Below are 21,133 nucleotides of genomic sequence, written 5' to 3' on the forward strand. Positions count from 1 at the left end.
CGGCAAGTGCGTTCGCCAAACTCACTTCGCCGAGACGGAGTGTCTAGCCTCGGTAGCAGTGGCTCGACAATAAATATGTTATTATCCGAAGCCGAGTTCATAGCATTTCTTAAACTATCGTTTTCGTTATTAGGAATATTCTTATGCATTAAAACATACTAAAAAAAAAAAACTGCTCTGCTATTCTCGTTCTCGGGCAGTTTACAGCCACCAACCACCACCAGGGGCATGACCAGCGCACGCCGTCCAATGACCGCAGCCGCCGCGTTTGTACATAAAGTTTTTTTAAGGGCTCCTTATAGCTATAACACAATATTACTTAAGAAACATTGCCTGAAATAACGATTATCTGTGGCGCTATTTAAGTACACATCGCCATTACAATCATTTCCAAAGTGCACTTCCCGTTCTCGTGTAGCAGCGCGCTGCCAAAGTGCCATTCTGGGGGCGTAAGTGCGCTCACTAAAAATTACATTAAATTTGCCAATTGACCCGGATATTAGATTCGCAATGCTACTGCTCAACCGGACTCAAACTCCGCAAAATTTTACTCAGCCTCACAGGTCGATCTGAGTCTCAGTGAGTCGACGACAAGAGAGCCTGCCAACCTATACGTAAAGAGACGCGAGTGACAGAACTTGCAATGATATTGCAGCCGTGTCAAAACAAACGCTTTGGTGCGCGATTAAAAAAACAAGCGAATTCTTTGGGAATTTAGGTCAGAACAAGCGTAATGAAAACGTGAGAACAACGTCTTCACCCACAAGAACGAAGATTAGACGGACCCACGTAATGCTCATCATTGCTGTGGAGGGAAGGAGCGAGAGAGGCGAGCAAGGGACGCAGTTTCAGCAACTACAGAAGGGAGCACGGCTCAGCGTCTGTCGGGAAAGAAATGGAGGAGGCATCGAAGTGGGAAGAGGGAGGGGATCTCAGGGTCCCTGGTCTGAGACATTATAATGAGTAGCTGGCTCCTCTCATTCTCGCGGTGCAGCTGAGCACTCGGAGCGCCTCAGTATCACTCTCTCACCTGACACTACCCTCCTCCGTCCCCCCCCCCCCCCCCCACACACACACAAAATAACTTTCATAGGAAGCTTAATGCAATGGCCTCCCTTTCGCGCAGCGTAGCACTGTTGCGCAACCTATCGGAGGATGGGCTTTTCTGCATCGATGTTACGCGTGCGTGGGTTCGCTCGGCAATGACGAAATGGCATACCGAGTCTGTTCTCGTCGATGCCGAGGACTCAGTACACGGTGGCCGCTTAGATGCTGCGGACTTGATCCCCAGGATTCAACTCTGGTCATCGTGCTGACTGAAGGGCCGCGCGGCCTACTTTATAGGGTGGTCGTTGCCCCGGAAAAATGCTACTAGAGCATACCAAGGGCAAACTGCTGAGTCGGAGAGAGAGGTCGGATGGGAGGTTTGTTTGACGAGTGCCCACGCATCGTCGCTCACTTAGATTCAAGTTCGGTCAGGCGAGGCTGCGAGAGCCGATCGAAGGGTCAACTGCTGGGATTCGATTAGGTTTCTTTTTTTTTTTCAGTGCATGTTTAGCGACGTGCTGGGCTTTGTTTGTGCAGGTCGCTAGGATTCTGCTAGGCTTGATCATTTCGGTTTTCCGGAGCTACTACTGAGTGCTCGGAATAGGATGCATACGTGATAAGAGAAAGTTGGCAAGAACTTGAATCAATTTGGCGAGAGAGAGAGAGACATAATTCATTTTCTGAAACGAGCTCTTTAACGCCATCGCGTTAATAACTCCTACATCTGCGAGAATAGTCCTGCAAATGCTTGTTAATACTTAGCGGAAACTCTCCTAACAATAGAACACGCGTACTCGTTAGTCTTTTACAGTGGTCTTGTTTCACCGGATAATAATTATTCACGTGTACACGATCGCCGCAAGCAGCACGCTCATGTGTCGAACCTTCTCTAATGCTATCGCTCAGTCCAGCCAGGCCGCACGGGCGACGCAAATAGGGACGTACATTCCTTTGCAGGGACCTTTTCTTGCGCTTACGATACAAAAGAATTTTGTAGCGTTCGTCTAGTCGAACATGATTAGTGATCAACGTCATCCTTCGTGAATACGGTGTTGACAGCACTAACATGGTCGAGTTTCTTCCCCACACTCTGGTTATGCAAACTCAGAATTCTGGCCTAACCTGACCAAGAGAAATATGGCAATGAGGGTTTTAGCTGAGCCAAAGCCGTTTACAGACTATACTTTCGAAGTACCTAAACTTCAGAGACACGAAAACGAAAATGAAAAAAAAAGAAGAAAACCCGCTTGTGAGCACTCAATGGACACGTGCTGTTAAAAGGCCGTTAAAGAACCTTTTAAGATAGAAATAATAATAATAATAATATCTGGGGTTTAACGTCCCAAAACCACCATATGATTATGAGAGACGCCGTAGTGGAGGGCTCCGGAAATTTCGACCACCTGGGGTTCTTTAACGTGCACCTAAATCTAAGTACACGGGCCTCAAACATTTTCGCCTCCACCGAAAATGCAGCCGCCGCGGCCGGGATTTGATCCCGCGACCATTTTAAGATAGAAAGAACGAGCGTGTTATCCTCTCCTGGCGCTTACCGGTCTTTTCGGCGCAACTCGTGACGCCATACGGAAATAAGCTCGCGATTCGTCAACGTACGCAGGATATCAGTTGTGAATGGCCTCCTGCCCTACTTTGCCTTGCAGTCTCACACCCGTTCTGCCTTATCTCGCATGACTATCGTGCGCGATAACCTGATTCCACTTCTTTTAAATGCGAAGCATTTCTTAGCGAACCTCTGGCACTTTGAGCGTTTCTATCTATCTATCTATCTATCTATCTAGCCGCCTACGTCTGGGCGCTCTCATGATCGCCTCCTTAACTTGGTGTAGACCAAAATTTGCATGCGAGGGTAACAGGATTTGACGAATATGATTGCCGGGTCATGACATGAATAACGTTAAAATCCCGTCGCGTACGTCGTCAAACCCTTTCCACTAGACACGTGTGGCACATACCCGTTTACCATAGGCCGCGGTGTACGGGTATGCGCCACAGGTGATTGACAGTTTATATCTACCCAGGAATGGCGAGAACAGACATTGGTTACTTAAATGCTAAAGCGTTAAGGAAAACCAGCATCGGCAGCGTTGACTCAACAAATGGAAATAATGAAAATTAGGATCCCAGCCGGAATCGAACCCAAGCATTCTGCGTGGCAATCAGGTATTCTACCACTGAGCCACGCCAGGTCTATAAACTGGTTTGGAAAAGCAGCTTACGCAGGCGTAATATCGGCGCAACGTCAATTGTGTTTGTGGTGCTGTCTATCTAATTTTACAAGAAAGCAATAAACATTACATGATACTCCTACGATGTGTACTCCTACAATACAGGCGTCATATCAGATTAACGTCTGTTGTTCCAGTGTTGGCTCCCCTTTTATAGCTGTCTAATCCGCATTACATTTGTATACCTATCATTCAGTAAGCTATATTGAAGGATTGCTCGACCCCGGAGGAATGCATTAACGAAAGTTACATATGATATCCTCATCACCGCACCGTAAAGTGCACTTCGTCCACCAGAACGGCGCAGTGTCCTCTTGTTTCTTACGAGGTTGGGCGATGGCCTCGTGGTGACCGAGGATGATGCCAGATTGATTGACAGCCGCTTTGTAGACTAGGCTACGTAGGCCGCACACGCCCAGGTAGTCTACCAATACGACAAACACCATCCACTCATGTTGGTCTACGTAGCACTATCTAGGCCTACCAGCCTCGAAGGCCTATACCTTACCAACGCGATGGGCGGCTTCAGGTTCCCACATGTTGCCGGCTCTGTCGACAATTTGTCGACGAAATGACCGCGGCATCCACGAATTCCAACAGCTCTACTATACCACATACTTCACTACACATGGACCCCTCGTCACCACGATCACGACAGGATCCTATAACAAGTCATGACCAGCTGCTGGTGCTCACTGATCACGGTGATGATGCCCTTGTTCAAGAACTGTCAAGAACTTCTTGCACGCATGTACACGGGTTCGTGAAACGTGCGTGCGTTCTCGGGACACGTATAAGCTCTACATATCAGCTTACTGCTTCTGGTGTTGGTAATACCCACGTTGCATATCCAACCGTAAACAACTGGTTATATAACACATATGCGGCACTTCAACATATATATGTGTGCGTATAAAATTTATACAAATCTTTAGCGTCATTTTGTAACGTGTCGCTCAGTAAAAAAAGTTACGCCACAGTCTCCTACCCGCCGCATGCTTCGCATAACATCGACTCCCACGGTACGTGGGATCTGCCGAATTTTTTTGTGCGTCTTCGACTGCGAAAGCGGAGATAACAGCGTGTACAGCCGAAATGCGCAAAATCCCGACACGCTCAACGCTTGGTGCTGAAATCGTCCTCGCGTTTTATGAATAAATAAGTGGCTAGGAAGAGATAGTGCCTGTAGGAAGGGTACTGAAGGCGAGAAAGAAACCATTCTCTCGCCTCTGAAATCGGAGTGGTTTAGGGGCCCTTGAAGAGCGAAACCCGCTATAGGTTTTGACAAACTCCCGGACTTTCACGCATAATGAAGGGTTCCTCGATAACCTTGGCAATTCAGCGAATAAAGAAAAAATGAAGGAGCAGTGGGATCTAATAGGAAGTTGGACTGAAGCATTTGAATGACGCTCTAGATGAATGAAAAGCCGAACCGACAGAGACGGAAGACCGCACTTAACGCTGGAGTGGAGCCGTCTATTACACTCGTTGTGCGAGAGAAGACGCTGCACGCCAACGCACGTTCGCAATACCGCGGAAATGGGGGGCTCTATACCGGCAGCAGCAGCAATAAAAACTTGATTCGGATGCTGCAAGCGCAGTTCATTACGAGAGCGATTCAATTTATTAATTTTTTTTGTCTAGCCTTCACTATATATGTTAGAGCGTTCCATTGATTCTTATCTGTGTCCCGCAAGTCTCGAAGAAGAATAAGAAGAGAAAGAAACGCGCACGAACAGAATGAGCGAGGCGAAGGCCAGAACTTTCCTGGAACTTTCCATCGTGGGACTGAACTATACCATACGACGCATCTCTCGCGCTCCTCGCGTATAGTGCCTGCTTCAGCCAGTCGCAGCAGCACTTCTGCTCTTGGTAAACTGCAGAGAGCAAATTAGGTACGGGGCATAGAAGAACACGCACAGCACAGAACAAGCGCTGACTCGCAACTATCTTTATCGTGAAAGAGCGGGAGAACGCGCAGAAGTACACGCGTGAACGCGCACGCATTAGCCGAAGCCCTTCTCGAGGCACGCAACAAATTTCTCTCTCTCACTCTCTCGTTTCTTCCACGTCGGGCAGTCTCGACCGACGAGAAATATAAAGGGAAAAAGAGCGAAGGCTTACACGGTAACCGATAGACAATACGGTCGTAATAACGAAGAAAGAAGGAAATCCTTCGGTGCCTTCGTGGCAGCCGGGCAACCGGCAGCGCGTATTCAAAACGGCGTGCCCGAGTTGTCCCTTCCCTCGTTAGGCACTGCGGCCAGAGGTGACGTCAGTCGTGCCACGGTCTGCTGCACTGGGGTCCGCCTCCGTCCTTTTTCGCCACACTGACGGCCGCGCCACACCGTGCGACCTGAATTGGTTCGTTTAAGCCAGTCAGAGAGAAAGTCGGCTAGAGAGCGAGAGAGAGGAGAGAGAGAGAGAGAGACTACGTTGGAAGAGTTGCTTCGCGGCACGAGACGCACGGTATGCTGCACCACGGTGAGGGAGGCAACGGTGCGTGGCGGCCCACGCGTGAAACTGCCGTTCTTCGGTCATGCGCGCGAACTCGACGCGTGCCGAGTGCAGAACCAGCGTTGGAAGAAGGGTGGGAGGGAAGTTAGGAAGCTCAGTTAGTGTAGGCGACTTCCGGAAGAGGCCAACAACACTCACTACTGAAGTTATATCCGGCGAAAGAATCTCCTTATCAGGGCAACGCATATAGGAAAGCCTATAAGTGGCAGAATACTATGCTTTCTTGCGTCTTTCGAACTCCACCACCCTTCGGAGTAAGCAGGCGTTGTGCCACACCTTCTGTTTACAGTTTCCGTCTCTGCTCATTGTTCTACCCTTTTCGTTTTAAGCGAAGCTTGTTACGAGTTACTGATTTCGGTGGCGGCGGCGGCGGTGTTGTACTCGAGAAACCCGGCGCCGGCGAGTGCACAGAAATACGGCACTCGAAGGTGCGCCGGTCATATATGCGTTCTCCAATAGCCGATGCTTTCTCGATCGTGCGCTTCTCGGCGATCAGCCGTTTATGACATTGCAATGCGATTTTTCATCGAGGCCACTTGTCACTTCATGTTGCCACATTTCATTGTTCCCTGGATATGAACGCGTGATCGTCGTTGTTGCCTGTAGCAACTGAAGTGTTGGGCAGCTAAGCACGTAGATGACGGTCCATTTCCCGGCAAGCAGTTAGGAGGGAGCACTGCGCAATGCGACAGAAAGAGAGAGAGAGAGAGAGAAAGAAAGAAAGAAAGAAAGAAAGAAGGAAAGAAAGAAAGAAAGAAAGAAAGAAAGAAAGAAAGAAAGAAAGAAAGAAAGAAAGAAAGAAAGAAAGAAAGAAAGAAGGAAAAGAAAGTAGTAGGCCAAGCCGAGCACACGTCACGCTTCGCTTGCCCCCATTTTTCCGATAGGGCAAGGGCTCATGATCTTTTTCTGTCTGTTTTAATCACATGTATAAGCTTTCAAATCGATTAATAATAAGTATAACATGCAGATATAATTGGTAGTCATCCCGTATGGACCACAGCTGGCAAAAAAAAAATGGAAAGTTCCTCAAGCTCGCGAAGCGATCACCTTGCAAGCATGTTGCTAACGGACAGTATGCGGAGCATGACATCCCGAACACAATGCTAACATTAGCTACCAACGGTCTCATTTATGAAAACCATTCACTGAGATAATAAAGAATGCCCCTCCCCCCCCCCCCTGTCCCCCGTCCCTTTCCCTTTACTTCAGGCGGCAGGCCAACGCCGTCAAACATTTGGGGCCCTAACTTTCATTTGCCTTCTTAATATTGGCACATAGACAAACTTACGTTGCAATATCATTTCGCAATATTCCACACGCACGAATGATAGGAAATCTTACATTGCTATGTAGATTAAGACACAGCCAGAGAAACGGGATGAATAATAATTGTGCAATCGGTGGCGCGCGCAAGTTCCTTGTACACGTCTAGACCTTCTGGATACTTACTGGATTTGCAAATGTGAAGAAGCACCGAATACGCTTAATTAATCGTACTCTGCAAGCGAAGAAACAAAAAATGGATACTAATGATAAATTGTGCTACGTGAGCGTTAAGTCCCCTTAATCAAGGCGCACGGTCTTGCAATAATAAAGCGTGTCTGAGGCGACTTTACGCAACTTAGCTATTCGTGGTTCTTTAAAAGAAGTCCGAACAATTAAAAAAAAAAAGCTTTCACGCTCGTGATCATACGAGGCAACTAAAAGTTTAACAGAATCGTTCAACGGCTCTGCGGGGCTTAATCTTACCGCGTGGGCTTCGCGCCGAGTTTCTAGCGCGAGGTTTCAAGGTTACGGAGTTGGACTTCTTTCGTCGTATTACAGAAGCCCGAAACTGGGAGAAAATATTGCGTTGTCGCGAATTGTCTTGGACGGGGGCGTTAAATTACGGCGATATTACGCGAGGCACGAACTGTCTCGTTCCCGCGCACGCATCATCTGCATGCGGTGGAGACCGGAATAGACGCTTTTTGCATAATTGTAAAGCTAGCTTTCCTGCTATGCAGTTAGCCCAACTAATGGCGGCTAGTCCCTTCTGCAAACAGTGTGTTCAAGCGCAGTTTGTTTGCTCTGTGACGCGGAAAAATGTAGACTCGGCTCTCTTGACATGAACACGACTCAGAGACAAGCCCCAGCACGTGCTTCTAGGAGCTCCTCTCCGTTTGAAGCACAACAGGTGCCGCCATTAGTTGAGCAAAGGTGCAGCACAGGAAGCGCACTTGCGGAATACGAAAAGGGCCTATCAGCTCAGTTGCGGGCAAGGAGGTTTAAACCTCCTTGGTTGCGCGCAGACATCGCTTGAGATAAATTTGTCGTCTTATGTTTAACCGAGACGGACGTGCTAGAAAATACGTGTTCTGACAACGCTCGACCACAGATTCAGTTCAAACCGCGATTGTCACTTTATATTTTATTTCATTTTCAAAGAAAAAGGTGGGCTTCTTGTCTCAGTCGGCATTGTAGCAAATGAACTGACAGCTTAGTCCGGCAGGCTAATGCTTATCTTGAAACGAGGCTGTTTCAGTGCGGCGATAATAAATGGGGGTAGAAACCAAGCGCAAAAAAAAAAAAAAAAACTGGCCAGGTCACAGAACACATAGCACACACACACACACACACACACACACACACACACACACACACACACACATATATATATATATATATATATATATATATATATATATATATATATATATATATATATATATATATATATGAATAAAAAGGCAGTGAAAAACACATTTATTCTGACGTTTCGGGCGGGGACCGGCCGTTATCGAAGACCTTTGAAAAATCACCGATAAAGGACGCTCCCCGCCCGAAACGTTAGTCCAAATAACCAATACGCAAGAAAGTAGGAATGTTCTTCCGAATATATATATTCGTGAAATGAACCAGCCCAACGCTGATTTCACTGCCATTCGTAAATGATCGACTTTTGTATCATACAAAGGTCAAAATTCAGAGTTAATGGTGGATGCAGAAACATCTCGACAATCTGGTAAGCTCTAATCAACCCGCAAGTGAACACACGTTCGTGAGCGCTGACGCATTCAGATTCAGAATGCTCCAACCTGTATAGACTAAACTGCAGTGGCTTCGCAATATGCCAATAAGTTATCATTATATAACGTCTGCCTGTTACTACACGAACCTTTATATCAAAGTAAGACTCGCCTGCTATTAGTGTTGAGTAAGAAAGAAACAAACAAAAAGGATATTTCTGGTGCTAATTAAAGAAGTCACGCGGCTCCAAGCAAAGACGTTCGCTGCACTTCAAAGGAGATTAATTGAAAAAAAAAAAAAACTTGGAGGACACTTGAGCTTCACCTTCAAGAGTAGAACGCGATAGCGTATTGGGCTCCGTTCGCATCGCCTTCTCAACCGCTAGCCAGGTTTCGCTTCTCGTTGGACACCTAAGCCGAGCCGCAAGGAAAGGAACGTCCGTACAGGACGTTCCTTTCCTTGCACAGGGATGTCTTTGATTCCGTTGATGGTTTCATACACGAAAGAAATTTATATATTTATTTATTTGATTTGCATACATACAAGCACAAGGACACAGAGAAAAGAGGGAGAGAGAAAGCTGGCAACTGCCACCAGAAGGGGCACAACGCCTGCCTGCTCTTTCGGGAGGAGGGAAGAGACAGAGGAAAGGAAGTTAGGAGGAGAAAAAGAGGAAAGGAGATAGGAAAGGGAAGAAAAAAATTGACGAACACTGGGACACACACACACACACACACACACACACACACACACACACACACACACACACACACACACACACACACACACACACACACACACACACACACACACACACACACACACACACACACACACACACACACAAACACAAAAAAACGCTTATAAACGGGTGGCCAGATCTGTTTGGTCCATAAAGGTCAGCAGAGCTCGATGGGCCTGGTCGCGTCGAGATACACAACGTCTCGGAAAGAGGCAATCGTCCATTGTCGCGCACTTAAACCCGAGGAATTTATATTCCTTAATCAGCAAAGCCCGCTGCGTAGCAAACGCGGGACAGTGTATTATAAGATGCTCAAGTGTTTCACAGGAGCCACAAGCTGCAGACAACGGACTGTTCACACGTCCTTGACGATATAAGCGTTCGCGCACCAATACTGAGCCGACTCTTTGGTTATATAACAGTGCTCTGGAACGACGAGAAAAAGAATATGATTTCAATTCACTTTTATAGCTATTCTGAAAGTACTGATAATTAATTAGTTAAAACAAAATGAGGTTGGGTTAGTTGGTTCATGAACACTGTGGCAGAACAGCGCTGAAAACGGGACGAAGAACACGCAAGACACAGGTTGGGTTGCATTCTAGTATCCCTATTTCAATCGTTCTGTTCAGGCTAACTAATAAGCTGTCTGACCTGATTATACAACTGCACGAACATCGTAGCCTCTCTTCTAAATGTTTTCTTTTATGGCGCTAGCACCTAGTGACTTTATAAGTTCCTTGGGGAAGAACCCAGATTCACTGTCGTGTGGGGTTGTCTATATATTCCGACCCCCCCCCCCTCCAAAAAAAAAAAATTGAAGCAGCATAAAGCAGGAAGTGTTAAGCGTTGTATATGACACACATAATGTATGAGCATAAGTTTAGTACAGAAATGGGCCAATTAACCACCCGGATAATTAATGAAGATTAATTGAATGGTGATAGGTGCGCATCGGAACTGCACGAACGTACAGATTGGTCCTCCCTAAGTGAACATAGAAAATTGACATTTGGAGGGTATGTAATACCTAACCTTAGGGCTATAGTGCGCGTCTCACTTCCCTCTCTCTCCGCCGTGCGCCGGCCCCGTGGTAACGTGCGCTTCGCGCGTAGCTCGCTTGGCGGCGCGCCAGTCTCCTCCGAGTGGCGGCGCTCGCTTCGCGCCATCCTCGCACTCCTTTAGTGGCCTAAAGCTTTGAAATGTTTTATAATTACGTAATATTTGAAAATACATTTTTTAAAAGTTCATATGTCCAATTCTCGACCAATGGCCCAGTGGGAGTGCGAGAGTAGAGAGACATCCACAACATCATCGGACCATTAAGTCTGAAACGCATGCACGAAATCAAAGTCACGCTGAGTGTTCGCTCGTTCGACGAAACATCGGTCCGAAGGCAGGCCCTCCATCTTCCGTATGCTAGCAAGTCGACGAGGTCGCACACTTTCAAATTTTCTAAGCACGAAATGATCTCACTTTGTGGAGCGTACTTCAACTCTTGGTATGCTATCACTACGCTTTGCGTGTCCAGTACATATATACCGCGCATTGTACAGACGCGATGTGATAATTGTTCAGGATTACACAGACGACATACATTAATGACCTTGGCATGCAGGGCTTCTGTGAACTACGTGAGCTTCAGTGGACTCCGTGAGCGCTCCAATCGGTGTTTCATCTAAGACTGTCCGACATTGTAAAAGTCGTTAACGTTACCTTAGGGGCGCAACTAGAACCTTTTTTCTGGAGGACGGGGCGGGTGTAAATTTTTTCGGAGGTTGGGGGGGGGGGGGCGCTGGCCCCCCGAGCTCCCTCCCCTTCCCCCTGGTTACGCCACTGCGCCACCTGTGTTCGCAGCTGTGGAAGTGAGGACAACCCTGAGGGCACACTTACTTGGAAGCAGACAGACAGTGTCGCGTACCAAGCCACGGGCTGAATGTTGGCAACCCCTGCATATAAAATTAAAAAAAAAAAAAAGCGACGACCACATTTGCGTGTGTATGCTAAGCAGAGTAACTTCTACATTAGTAACGGCTAAGTTTATAGCATCGGGGATTTGCATTAGTAGCAACTTGATGAGGGCTAGTTGGTTAATATTTTAGAAATGAAAACGAAACAGCACAGATAGAATAAGGACACAACGGTTGAAAGGGAAACAAAAGAGGCCTTTTTCTATTCGAAAATGAGAAGACAAATGTTTTATTTTGTGCTCCTTCTCTTGTGTTACGCGAAACTAGAGATAAACCTTCTAAATGACAGGTTGTGAGTTATGCCCTATATAGTAAACGTGACTGGTGTACGCACGCGGGACTATTTTGAAGTTCCATAAAAAAGCCGATTTTCTTCAAGTGCACTTTGAGTTGACAGTCAGCCCTTGTCCTGCGGTATTTGTTCCTTTGTGTCCCCCTTCTAGGCACGCCGTTTCTTTCTCAATTATAATCCGCCAAGCTGACCCGACGGTCGCGGTATCGAATCCCTGCCGCGGCGGCCGCATTTCGATGGAGGTAAAATGGTATAGAGGGAGGCCCGTACGCTTAGATTTAGGCTCACGTTAAAGAACCCACAGGTGGTCGAATGTTCGGGAGCCCTCAACTATACGGCGTCTCTCATTATCATATCGCAGTTTTGGTGCGTAAAATTCCCCAAATTATTACTACCCTCAGTTCTAAAGTTAAGGGAACGAGATAATTGGTATTTAACCGAACTAGTTGGCTTATAGATAATGAAAATTCGACCAACCGAACTGAAAAAAAGGGAAAGGGGAGTCGGACCAGAATGGAGTTTTTAGTGTAGTGACGTCCTTCCCGTCTGTCTCCTATCTGTCCTTTTTTTTTCTCCAGTTCCGCTGGTCGCATTCCCATTAGCTTAAAGAAGTTTTCATACCTTTCGCAACTTCCATGACGGTGTATTAGAGCTGAAATTTGGGCTTTTTGGAAGTGGCTCATGGTGAACAGCATAACACAGCGCAAACAAGGGCTAAAGAGTAAATGAATGGCGCAAGCGCTGTCTTTCAACTGAGATTTTATCAGAACTTACTCGATATAAATAGAGAATAAATGAAACAAAACGATCACACTAAACAAACAGGACAACACTTTGTCATCTTTCTTCTCGACGTTAGCGCTGCTAAGCCATGAAGTAGTAAGGCGTGTTTTTGAAATTTTTTTTTTCTATCACTGGGGTCAGTCAGTGTTATTTCCTTCACTATAGAGCCCCCAGCTCAATAATAACCAGCGCGTAAATTTGTAACAATGTTTTAATCGATTTCCTGATGCTACGAATTATCTATAAAAGGCCCAACCAACTAGTAACGACTATGAAAACAGACATGACGTGCTCAAAAATCTATACCCTACTCATACTCCTTTTTTCCGCAGCCCCTTAGACGCCTTTCCAGTAATACACTATATACCTATATTCCGGGACCGTTATAACAATTTAACAGAATTGTGGCCGGAGGGGTTACAAAACCGCCCGAGTTCAAAGAGCGGCTTCGAGGTCAATGCAAATGAAGGTTCCCCGACGAACCAATTACTCTCTCGCATCACGCCGTATACTGCGGCCGGATCTAGAAATAGGAAAAAAAAAAACACGACCCAATCACCTGGTCTGTCGCAACCAAAAGGTTGCTGCACAATTTGCGACGATCACCGGGCGTCAGTGTGTGACAATCGTGATTCGCCGAAAGGCAACCTCCTCGCCCTCCGTTCCTTCCTTGCAGGTGGAGGCAGAGAGAGAGAAGAGATACTGGTGGAATGCCTTTCGCGAACGCAAAGGATAGGCTCGCCGGCGGCATGCCATTCGTCGTCAGTTAGCCGCTGCAATGCATCCCGCAAGGAGAAACGCCATTCGCGTAATTATTCGTAATTGGTTTCTCGTCAGGATCTGCTGCATTGCGGATGGCCAGCCCGTCCATTCCTGCAGTCGGCCGTCTTTCTGTCTCTGGGCCCGGAGGAAAGAAGAAAGCGAAGAGGGAGCATTGCACAACGCGATGGAAGTTGGCCAGACAAGGGACCAAGAAACGTCCGAGAGCGCGGCAAGTTTTAATGCACTACGTTCGATGCGTCTGCACCGATCTGAACCGTTTCACAGCGGTGCACGAGAAGTTCAGAAGTTCTGCAGCAGGCGTGGTGCGTACGCAGGGCGGTGCCAGACACGAACGACGAGGTGGCGACACAGTGCAGGCCTTGCTTTTGTTTTCCTAATGTAAGCCGTCTGCGTAGCTTTAGGAGGTGGCAAACCGCACATGTGAACAGTTTATGAGGTGCGAACACACCTCATAAACGTAGAAGAAAGTAGATGCGGATGCGAAGCCTATACACCTGAATGCTGCGTCGACTGCTACACTGTAAGCGCGCACGCGTCTGCACCAAGCCGGCAACGTGAGCAGAGATAAGGCAAATCGAAAATCTTGAACCAGCGCTGCACATCTCCTGCACCTTTTCAAATGTCGATTTATTTTGTTTTCGAGAGCGAGAGAGAAACAACTTTACTGACGGCACAGCGAGGTCGTTGAATTTAGCTTGCTGGTGGTTGGAATGGTGGAGGCAAGTAGCTCGCAACGACCTTTCCGGCCCAGTTTATAACTTCTGTCTCATTACGTTGGTCATTTGATGACAGGAGTGACTCCCACGCCTCGAGGGAGGAAGCTGGCTGTATTGAACCTCCTATGCAAGTCGGCCGAACATGCGCGCTTCCATTAAAACACTACCGGGCGCCAAACCCAAGAGTCTCGGCAAACCTCATTTCTTGCGTGGTATTGCCACAAAATGACACGTGTTGGGCCCCACACTCATGGCTTCACGGAGTGTACGCTTCCCAAAGTTGGGTACGTGACGTAATGCTCCCTCCCAAGCTTTTTTTTTCCTCCATGGTCTCTGGCACCTCAGTGCCTGCATTTCGAGAGCGTGCAGATATGCTGCATTGCGAGCTTCCCACGCAGCACTGAAAAGCTCGTGAGATCACACGAAGGGACGACATTCCCGTCTCGTTTGTACTAAGCGAAATATATTTACAGAAACTTTTTTCTATTCTTTACCTATGCATGCTTACGCCGAACGAAACTAAGGGTGCACACCCAGCTTTGACGTGACCTGATTTCAGCTAACGCAGTCTCGCGTGTTAGAGAATAAAAAAAGAAGGGGAAAAAAGCCACTATTTAAGAAGAGAAGCTGAAGTAGTGAGCAATACAGTTAACGTAGTGAGGCAGAGGTACGGGTAGCACTCATGCATTAATTAGTACGTTGCAAGATTAAAAATGTTCTATTGCATGCTTCTTAATTGTCGTGTTACATTACAGTTACGCTATGTACGTCTTACGTTGCTTCATTAGAGTTTATTTTCCCGGTCTTAGCTCGGAAGATGTTACTTTCCAACTTTTTAAGCTCACCCAGAGATTGTTCCTGAAACCCTAGCTCACTCCCCATAAAATGATTCGACTGAACAAAAAAAAAAAAAAATCACAGCATATCCACGGAGTGAATGATGATGAGTGGGCGAAGCTGCGGAGGTTCATCGGTAAACCGTGAATCTTCCGTGAATTCTGCCCAGTACATCATCATCGACGTGAGATCGGGCGCGTTTATACTAAAGGTTCGATGAGAGTTATGACGACTTGCAGCTCACTTTAATTTTACATGTACGCTGTGAATTTTCATTGTTTAGAAAACCATTGCTTTAGAAAACACCTTGCGTCTTTCGTTAAGCAGCTGGCGTCTTTTTCGTTTTGCTTTAGAAACATCTGGCGTTCTTTCGTTTTGTTTTTACAAAACATCTGGCGTCTTTCGTTGGTTTATTTCATCAATCAACGGCGTTTTGAACAAAATTTTTATTGTTTAATCACGCACAGGAGAAATCTCACCAGGCACTACCTTGGAGGTAAACAATGGCTGCTAATGGGAATGAGAGACAGAAGAAGTCGGCTTTTAGCTAACACTTACACTTCTACAGAGACAGAAGAATTCGGCTTTTAGTTAACGCGCACGCTGCGAATTTTTTATTGTTCAACAACGCACAGGAGAAATCTCCCACCGGCACCACCTTGGAGGTCAAAGGGTAAGACTTGTTACTCACTACTACGAGCACGACGAGGGACGAACGGGTGCCGCCTTAAGGAGCTTCGCCCCTAAAAAAAAGGTACAAGCAGTCAGCATGCACGATGTAACCAATTAACCAAGGCCTGCCAAACAACCCTGGAGTCGTTCCCGCGTCACTGTTTGCTAGACAGGAAGCCAATCAAACGCGCAGCGCCGTTTTTTCGTTAGCGACTGCGCCGCTGTTAGAGGCGCGGCCGGTACGGACCGCGCAGAGCCGGGTGTACATTGCATGGCCGTGTACGCCGTGTATGTGTGCGCGTCGCCGCCTGCAATGCAAGCGCCGACGCATTGAATAAACGCGCGTCCTTGGACGTCCCGATTGTCCGCGCGTTATTACGACGAGACCTTGGCGCTTCGGTTTTCAAAGAGACGCGCGGGCAGACGCCATACAGCCGGCTGGAACACTTATTATTTCTTTCTTTCGGAACGCTGTTGTCACAGACAGGCGCTGACAGAAAACACCGTATAGTCGGCGTGTTTGCACGTGCGGTTCATTGTTTCATGCCGGAAGCGACAACGTATTGCGTTACGCTATTATGTACGTGTGAACTGTCGCGCATGGAAGATGGAGGAAAAGATCATACAGGCTTTAAATTACGCAGCGGTCTATACGGGAAAAAAAATCTAGGTATGCCAAGGCAGCAGCGGATAGTCTTTAAGCTACGCCTTTCATAATGTGTTATGTTCGCAACAAAACCGTCAAGGCACGTCGAGCATCTTCCGTAGGCAGAGATAGTAGCTGAGCTGCTCTTTACCACAATCTCTCCATAGAAACCTATTTCAAAAAGAACGGAGTAGAATACACCTGTTCTTAACCATGCCGACGATATGGTTTTCCATTTTTGACGGTTGCGTGTGTTGTTTAAGCCCTAAGGGGCACGCATTCAGCAACACGCAGGCTTCAAGAACGTGCAAATAGTGCCAAATGGGCCTCCATTCACAATGTCGTCGTATAAGTAAGGCTCCGAATGCAAAGTGGAGGCACGTACCGCACAGTGTGGCTGACGAGACGGACAGGTAGAGCATGCGCACGTACTGAGTGAAGGCTCCGCCGCCGATCATCGGGTCGGTGCGAGACAGCTCCCAGCCGGAGGGCTGCAAAGAGAATTCATTCATTCATCATTCATTCATTCATTCATTCATTCATTCATTCATTCATTCATTCATTCATTCATTCATTCATTCATTCATTCATTCAAATTTGTTTCTGCCTTGCAGATTTGCAGACAGTGGAGGCGCAGAAAAAGCTGTTAGAAATAGCTTAGCAGGTTCATTCATTCATTCATTCAGGTCGAAAACGTTTCCAGCCTTTATACAGCACTCAACTGGCGCCAGGTACTACGTGACATTTTATGCACTCGCGATTTTCAGGGAGGAGGGTAATAAAAAAAAAAGAAAAAAGAAATGCAGGCAGTCTTCTATAGTCGCATAAAACTTAAGCAAGTCCGAAGGGGCCCCGCCCGGACGACCGAAGCGCGGCAGTATTGCCTCCGCGACTAAGGAAATAGTCCCGCTCACGCACACGGCAATGTCCTCCGAAGCATAGAGTTTCCTACAATACTTATTAGAGGGAACTCTGGCGCTAGTGTCTATGGGAGCTGCAACGCATGACGCTTCAGACAGCATGGGAATGATGGGTAGTACACAAATTTGTCTAAACTTCGTTCTTTCGGCTCCGTTTGGCTGCGCGTCGCCTGCATCCGTTTTGTCGCAAAACGAAGTTCAGCAAAAGTCAGCAGTTACACTTCACCACTTTAAAGGGGTCATGAAGCACCCCTTGGGCTGATTGAAAAAACACATCCTGCGGAAAGCTGACACGGCTATGAACTGCTCTGCCAAATATTACAGTCGTGCGCGCCGCGTAATGGCCACAAGCGGAGCGCGAAGTTGCCGTTTCCCCAGGCACCCTCTTTTCAAACAGAGGCCGGTTCTCACTCTCGTCGGTGGGCGGGGCGTCTGTCCGCTGTACGTCGCAAAGACATAGCATGCTTATTGGCCGATAGCCGACGTAAATCGAGAGCGGCGTTCGGATCAGATGCGCTTCTTGCCGCGGAATGCCGCCACTTGCCGGCGCCGCACTCGCGCAAGCGAATCACAGCAGGAGAGCGATCGCGTTTCATGACGCGCGCTGGCGTAACTTCTTTCCCCCATGCCATCCCTCCCTGTCTAGCTTCCAGTGCGCTCGTCGGCACGAGAAAAGAGAGAAAGCGCTGGGAGCGTGCGCCAAACCCCCGTAACTCCGCTGATTCTTGACGGATTCGAGAAATTTTTGCGGCAATCGATTCGGGAGGCAGTACACTCCGATACTGAGGGCATTAGATCATTACTTGGAAAAGTGGTTCATGACCCCTTTAACTTTTTCAGGCTCACCAAATCAAACCTGGTCACGAAACGAACGCCAGAACACAGTAATAAACAAAGCCACAAGTACGTTTGAAGCCGCAAGCACGAAGACTAGGCAAATTTGTGTACTACCCATCATTCCCATGGTAGCTGAACGATCGCAGCGCCAGAGTCCCCTCTAGTTAATTTTAGGAAACTCTATGCTCCGAAGGAGGAGTCACCGGCCGTCCGGCTCATGACGTCAGTCTAGTGCGCGCACCCATTGGCGCAGGCTTGTGCGCATCCACCTTTGAGGAGAAAATGCCGCGGACCTCGAAGGTTGTATCCGACTATAGTTTACAAGTTTCCCAGAATTAGTGGTTTGTTATTTGTTCGTGCAATGTGCATATGTATTAATGGTGAAATGGGCAGTTGAAGCTTTTTAGCCAAGTACTGAGATAGGCGGATCTAACGAAACCCTTCATATATGTGTGTAACTATTACACAACAACAAAAACCTACGCACGACAGCAGTACAAATGAGGATGCCGAGGACAAGCCCTCCTCAATGTACCCAACTAAACACCACTTGCAAATAGCGAAGCCATATGTACATAATAACTTTCTTTTTACTAATATAAAAGCAGACCGCCCAAGCGCGTGCGAATAGCGTGTCTTATTTGCATTCGAAAAAAAGAACTACCCCACATGTTATGGCCCGAAACCAAGCAACGTTGACGCACACACGCATTGCAGCCATTGGCCGACAATTAAATTGTGTCCACAGCGTCCGGGTCTTTGTCCCGCTTACGCAATTCGACGTGCTCTAAACGAGCAAATTCGTTTACAGCACGTAACGGCTTGCGCAAACGTCCGGCGCTGCACTGCCAGCCCTGTCCTTCCCCCAAGCACGTTCATCCACCAAAGCCTTCGTTACGAAATGGCATTCTCCTGTAAGCGCGTGGCAAAACCGTTTCTCGGAAAAGTGGCCACCGCAACTTCAAGCGTTAGTGAGGCCGCGCTTTAAAGCCGTGTGAAAATCCCGTGCTCTAGCCTGTACTTGGCATCAGCATGTGGGCATAGGTGTATCTGCGTGCTACCAGCTCGATGATATATGTTGTTTATTGGCGCAAGGGCCATTTGATGGCCAAAGAGCGCGAAGACATGATAATGAATGGAACGATGGTTATGTTAAGTGGCTGTATATGGGCCTAAAATTCCGCGCGCTAAAGGCGGGTAAGACATAGAAGCGTGCTACCAGCTCATGCGCGACGACTTACACTATAGTGACAACATGAAATTAATGATAAGCCAGGTGAGACTAGCTGGAACGTGTGGACATCATTATCAGCCGCCAACTGCTGGGCGAAGCCCCCCCCCCCCTCGATTCTCCAATTAACCCGATCGAAGAAGAACGCTGAATTGTACGAAGAAAGAACGCCGAATTTCGCCGTGGTAGATGTGCGCACGGAACTTGTAACCGAGAAGGACGAACTGGCTTTCCTTGGTCAAAGATCGTGCACTGAATCCAGGTAGCGGCGCGCAAAGTTTGTGTAAGTACAGCGTCGCTTTTGCAGGCCCGGGACCACAAACTCTTGCCCGCGGTTGAACGAGAGCGCGCACTTGTTTTTCGCCGCAACGCGTTCACTTGCAAGTTGGAGGTGAAAGGCGTAAAGCACTGCACACGCAAAATACCTAGTCCGATACACAGAGAGAACAGAAAAAAAAATAGATAGATAGATAGATAGATAGATAGATAGATAGATAGATAGATAGATAGATAGATAGATAGATAGATAGATAGATAGATAGATAGATAGATAGATAGATAGATAGATAGATAGATAGATAGATAGATAGATAGATAGATAGATAGATAGATAGATAGATAGATAGATAGATAGATAGATAGATAGATAGATAGATAGATAGAAACGCCCAAAGTTTCTGAGGTTCGCTAAGAAATGCTTCGCATTTAAAATGAAGACGAAACCAAAGCCCCCCCCCCCCCCCCCCCCCCCACCACCACACACACACACACAAAAGAAACAGGACATGCCTACCACAATTCCGGTACAAGTACAGTACTCACGGATTGAAACGGGACAATTTAGGGCTAAGTAACGCACATACTTTCGTCTCCACCGTCTTCAGTTCGGGTCAGATCGGTGTAATTTCGACTCGAATGCGTAGATCAGAGCCAACACTATCATTAGAGAGCAGATTCGTCACGACATGACGTAGTTATCTCGAGCAATTGCGCATGCCAGTCGCTATACTAAAAAAATGATGTTTCGTTTGAATTGGTGCGTACCAGTTCGCTTATGTAGCCTTCTTCGTCAAGTACCATTGTGAGAGGACACAGAAAACTTGCGCTGGTTCGGCGTGATATGCGATCGGCTTTCGAAAACGCAATTTCCCCCGTCAGAATCTAGCCCACCCATTCCCCGCTCAATGCTTCCTAATAATGGACTTATATGAGAAGCCACACATTTAAAAATCTCAGTCGAGAATATTTATCAGGGGTTAGTTACGCGGCATGCGTGCTAACCCAGTCGTGCGTGATGCCACATTCAAATGACGCCCGATTGAAAAACAAAAGGAGAAAAGATGAAAGACAATGAAATGAAAAGAAGAAAACAATCACTGTCGAATTCCCAAGCCCGCAACTATTTCCCGAATTTCCGAATACGCGTTCAACGAAATTCCGAGCCTGTTTTGTCGATTATGGCCACACCTCAAGAGTCATCCTTCGAAGAAACACATCGGAGGCATTTTCAAAACTGCTCGCATTTCAAACACGATCGGGGAAAGGCAAGAAAACAGCCCCCGAGAGACGACGTACGCCAGTGATCCGAAGGTAATGGTTGCGCCCTAAAAGGGGAATGTGCGATGGAATGCAAAAGAACTAGACGAAGACAAGAAAGAATAAAAGACAAAAACACGAAAATAAAGCGCTGACTCGTAAAGAAAAAAAAAACAAAACAAAAACACAATCGGAAGAATCACTTGAAGGATACTCGACGTTTTCGTCCTATCCCGAACATCTCACGGCGTGCCTCGCGCCATGAACAGAGCTTCTTTCTCGCGCGTTTGGCGGTGAGGCCAGATGGCAATGCGCGCGCGCGTGCGAATTCCATTTCCCCGATCATGAA

The 21,133-nt window shown here is 47.3% G+C and overlaps 1 protein-coding gene across 2 annotated transcripts in view; it reads right to left on the minus strand.

Moving 5' to 3' along the window:
- Positions 1-21,133, minus strand: part of LOC119390353 (uncharacterized) — a 377,138-nt gene that overhangs the window by 5,834 nt on the left and 350,171 nt on the right. Inside the window, exons 7-8 of one of the 2 annotated variants that reach the window (XM_037657959.2) lie at positions 16,646-16,751; positions 11,455-11,510 (exon numbers count right to left, since the gene is read on the minus strand). In XM_037657959.2, coding sequence (XP_037513887.1) covers positions 11,455-11,510; positions 16,646-16,751 — 162 coding nt within the window. The remainder of the gene's footprint in view (positions 1-11,454; positions 11,511-16,645; positions 16,752-21,133) is intronic. The other variant, XM_049414752.1, reaches the window with a different exon arrangement.

The sequence above is a fragment of the Rhipicephalus sanguineus genome, chromosome 4 (assembly GCF_013339695.2).
Source record: "Rhipicephalus sanguineus isolate Rsan-2018 chromosome 4, BIME_Rsan_1.4, whole genome shotgun sequence".
Classification (NCBI taxonomy): Eukaryota; Metazoa; Arthropoda; class Arachnida; order Ixodida; family Ixodidae; genus Rhipicephalus; species Rhipicephalus sanguineus.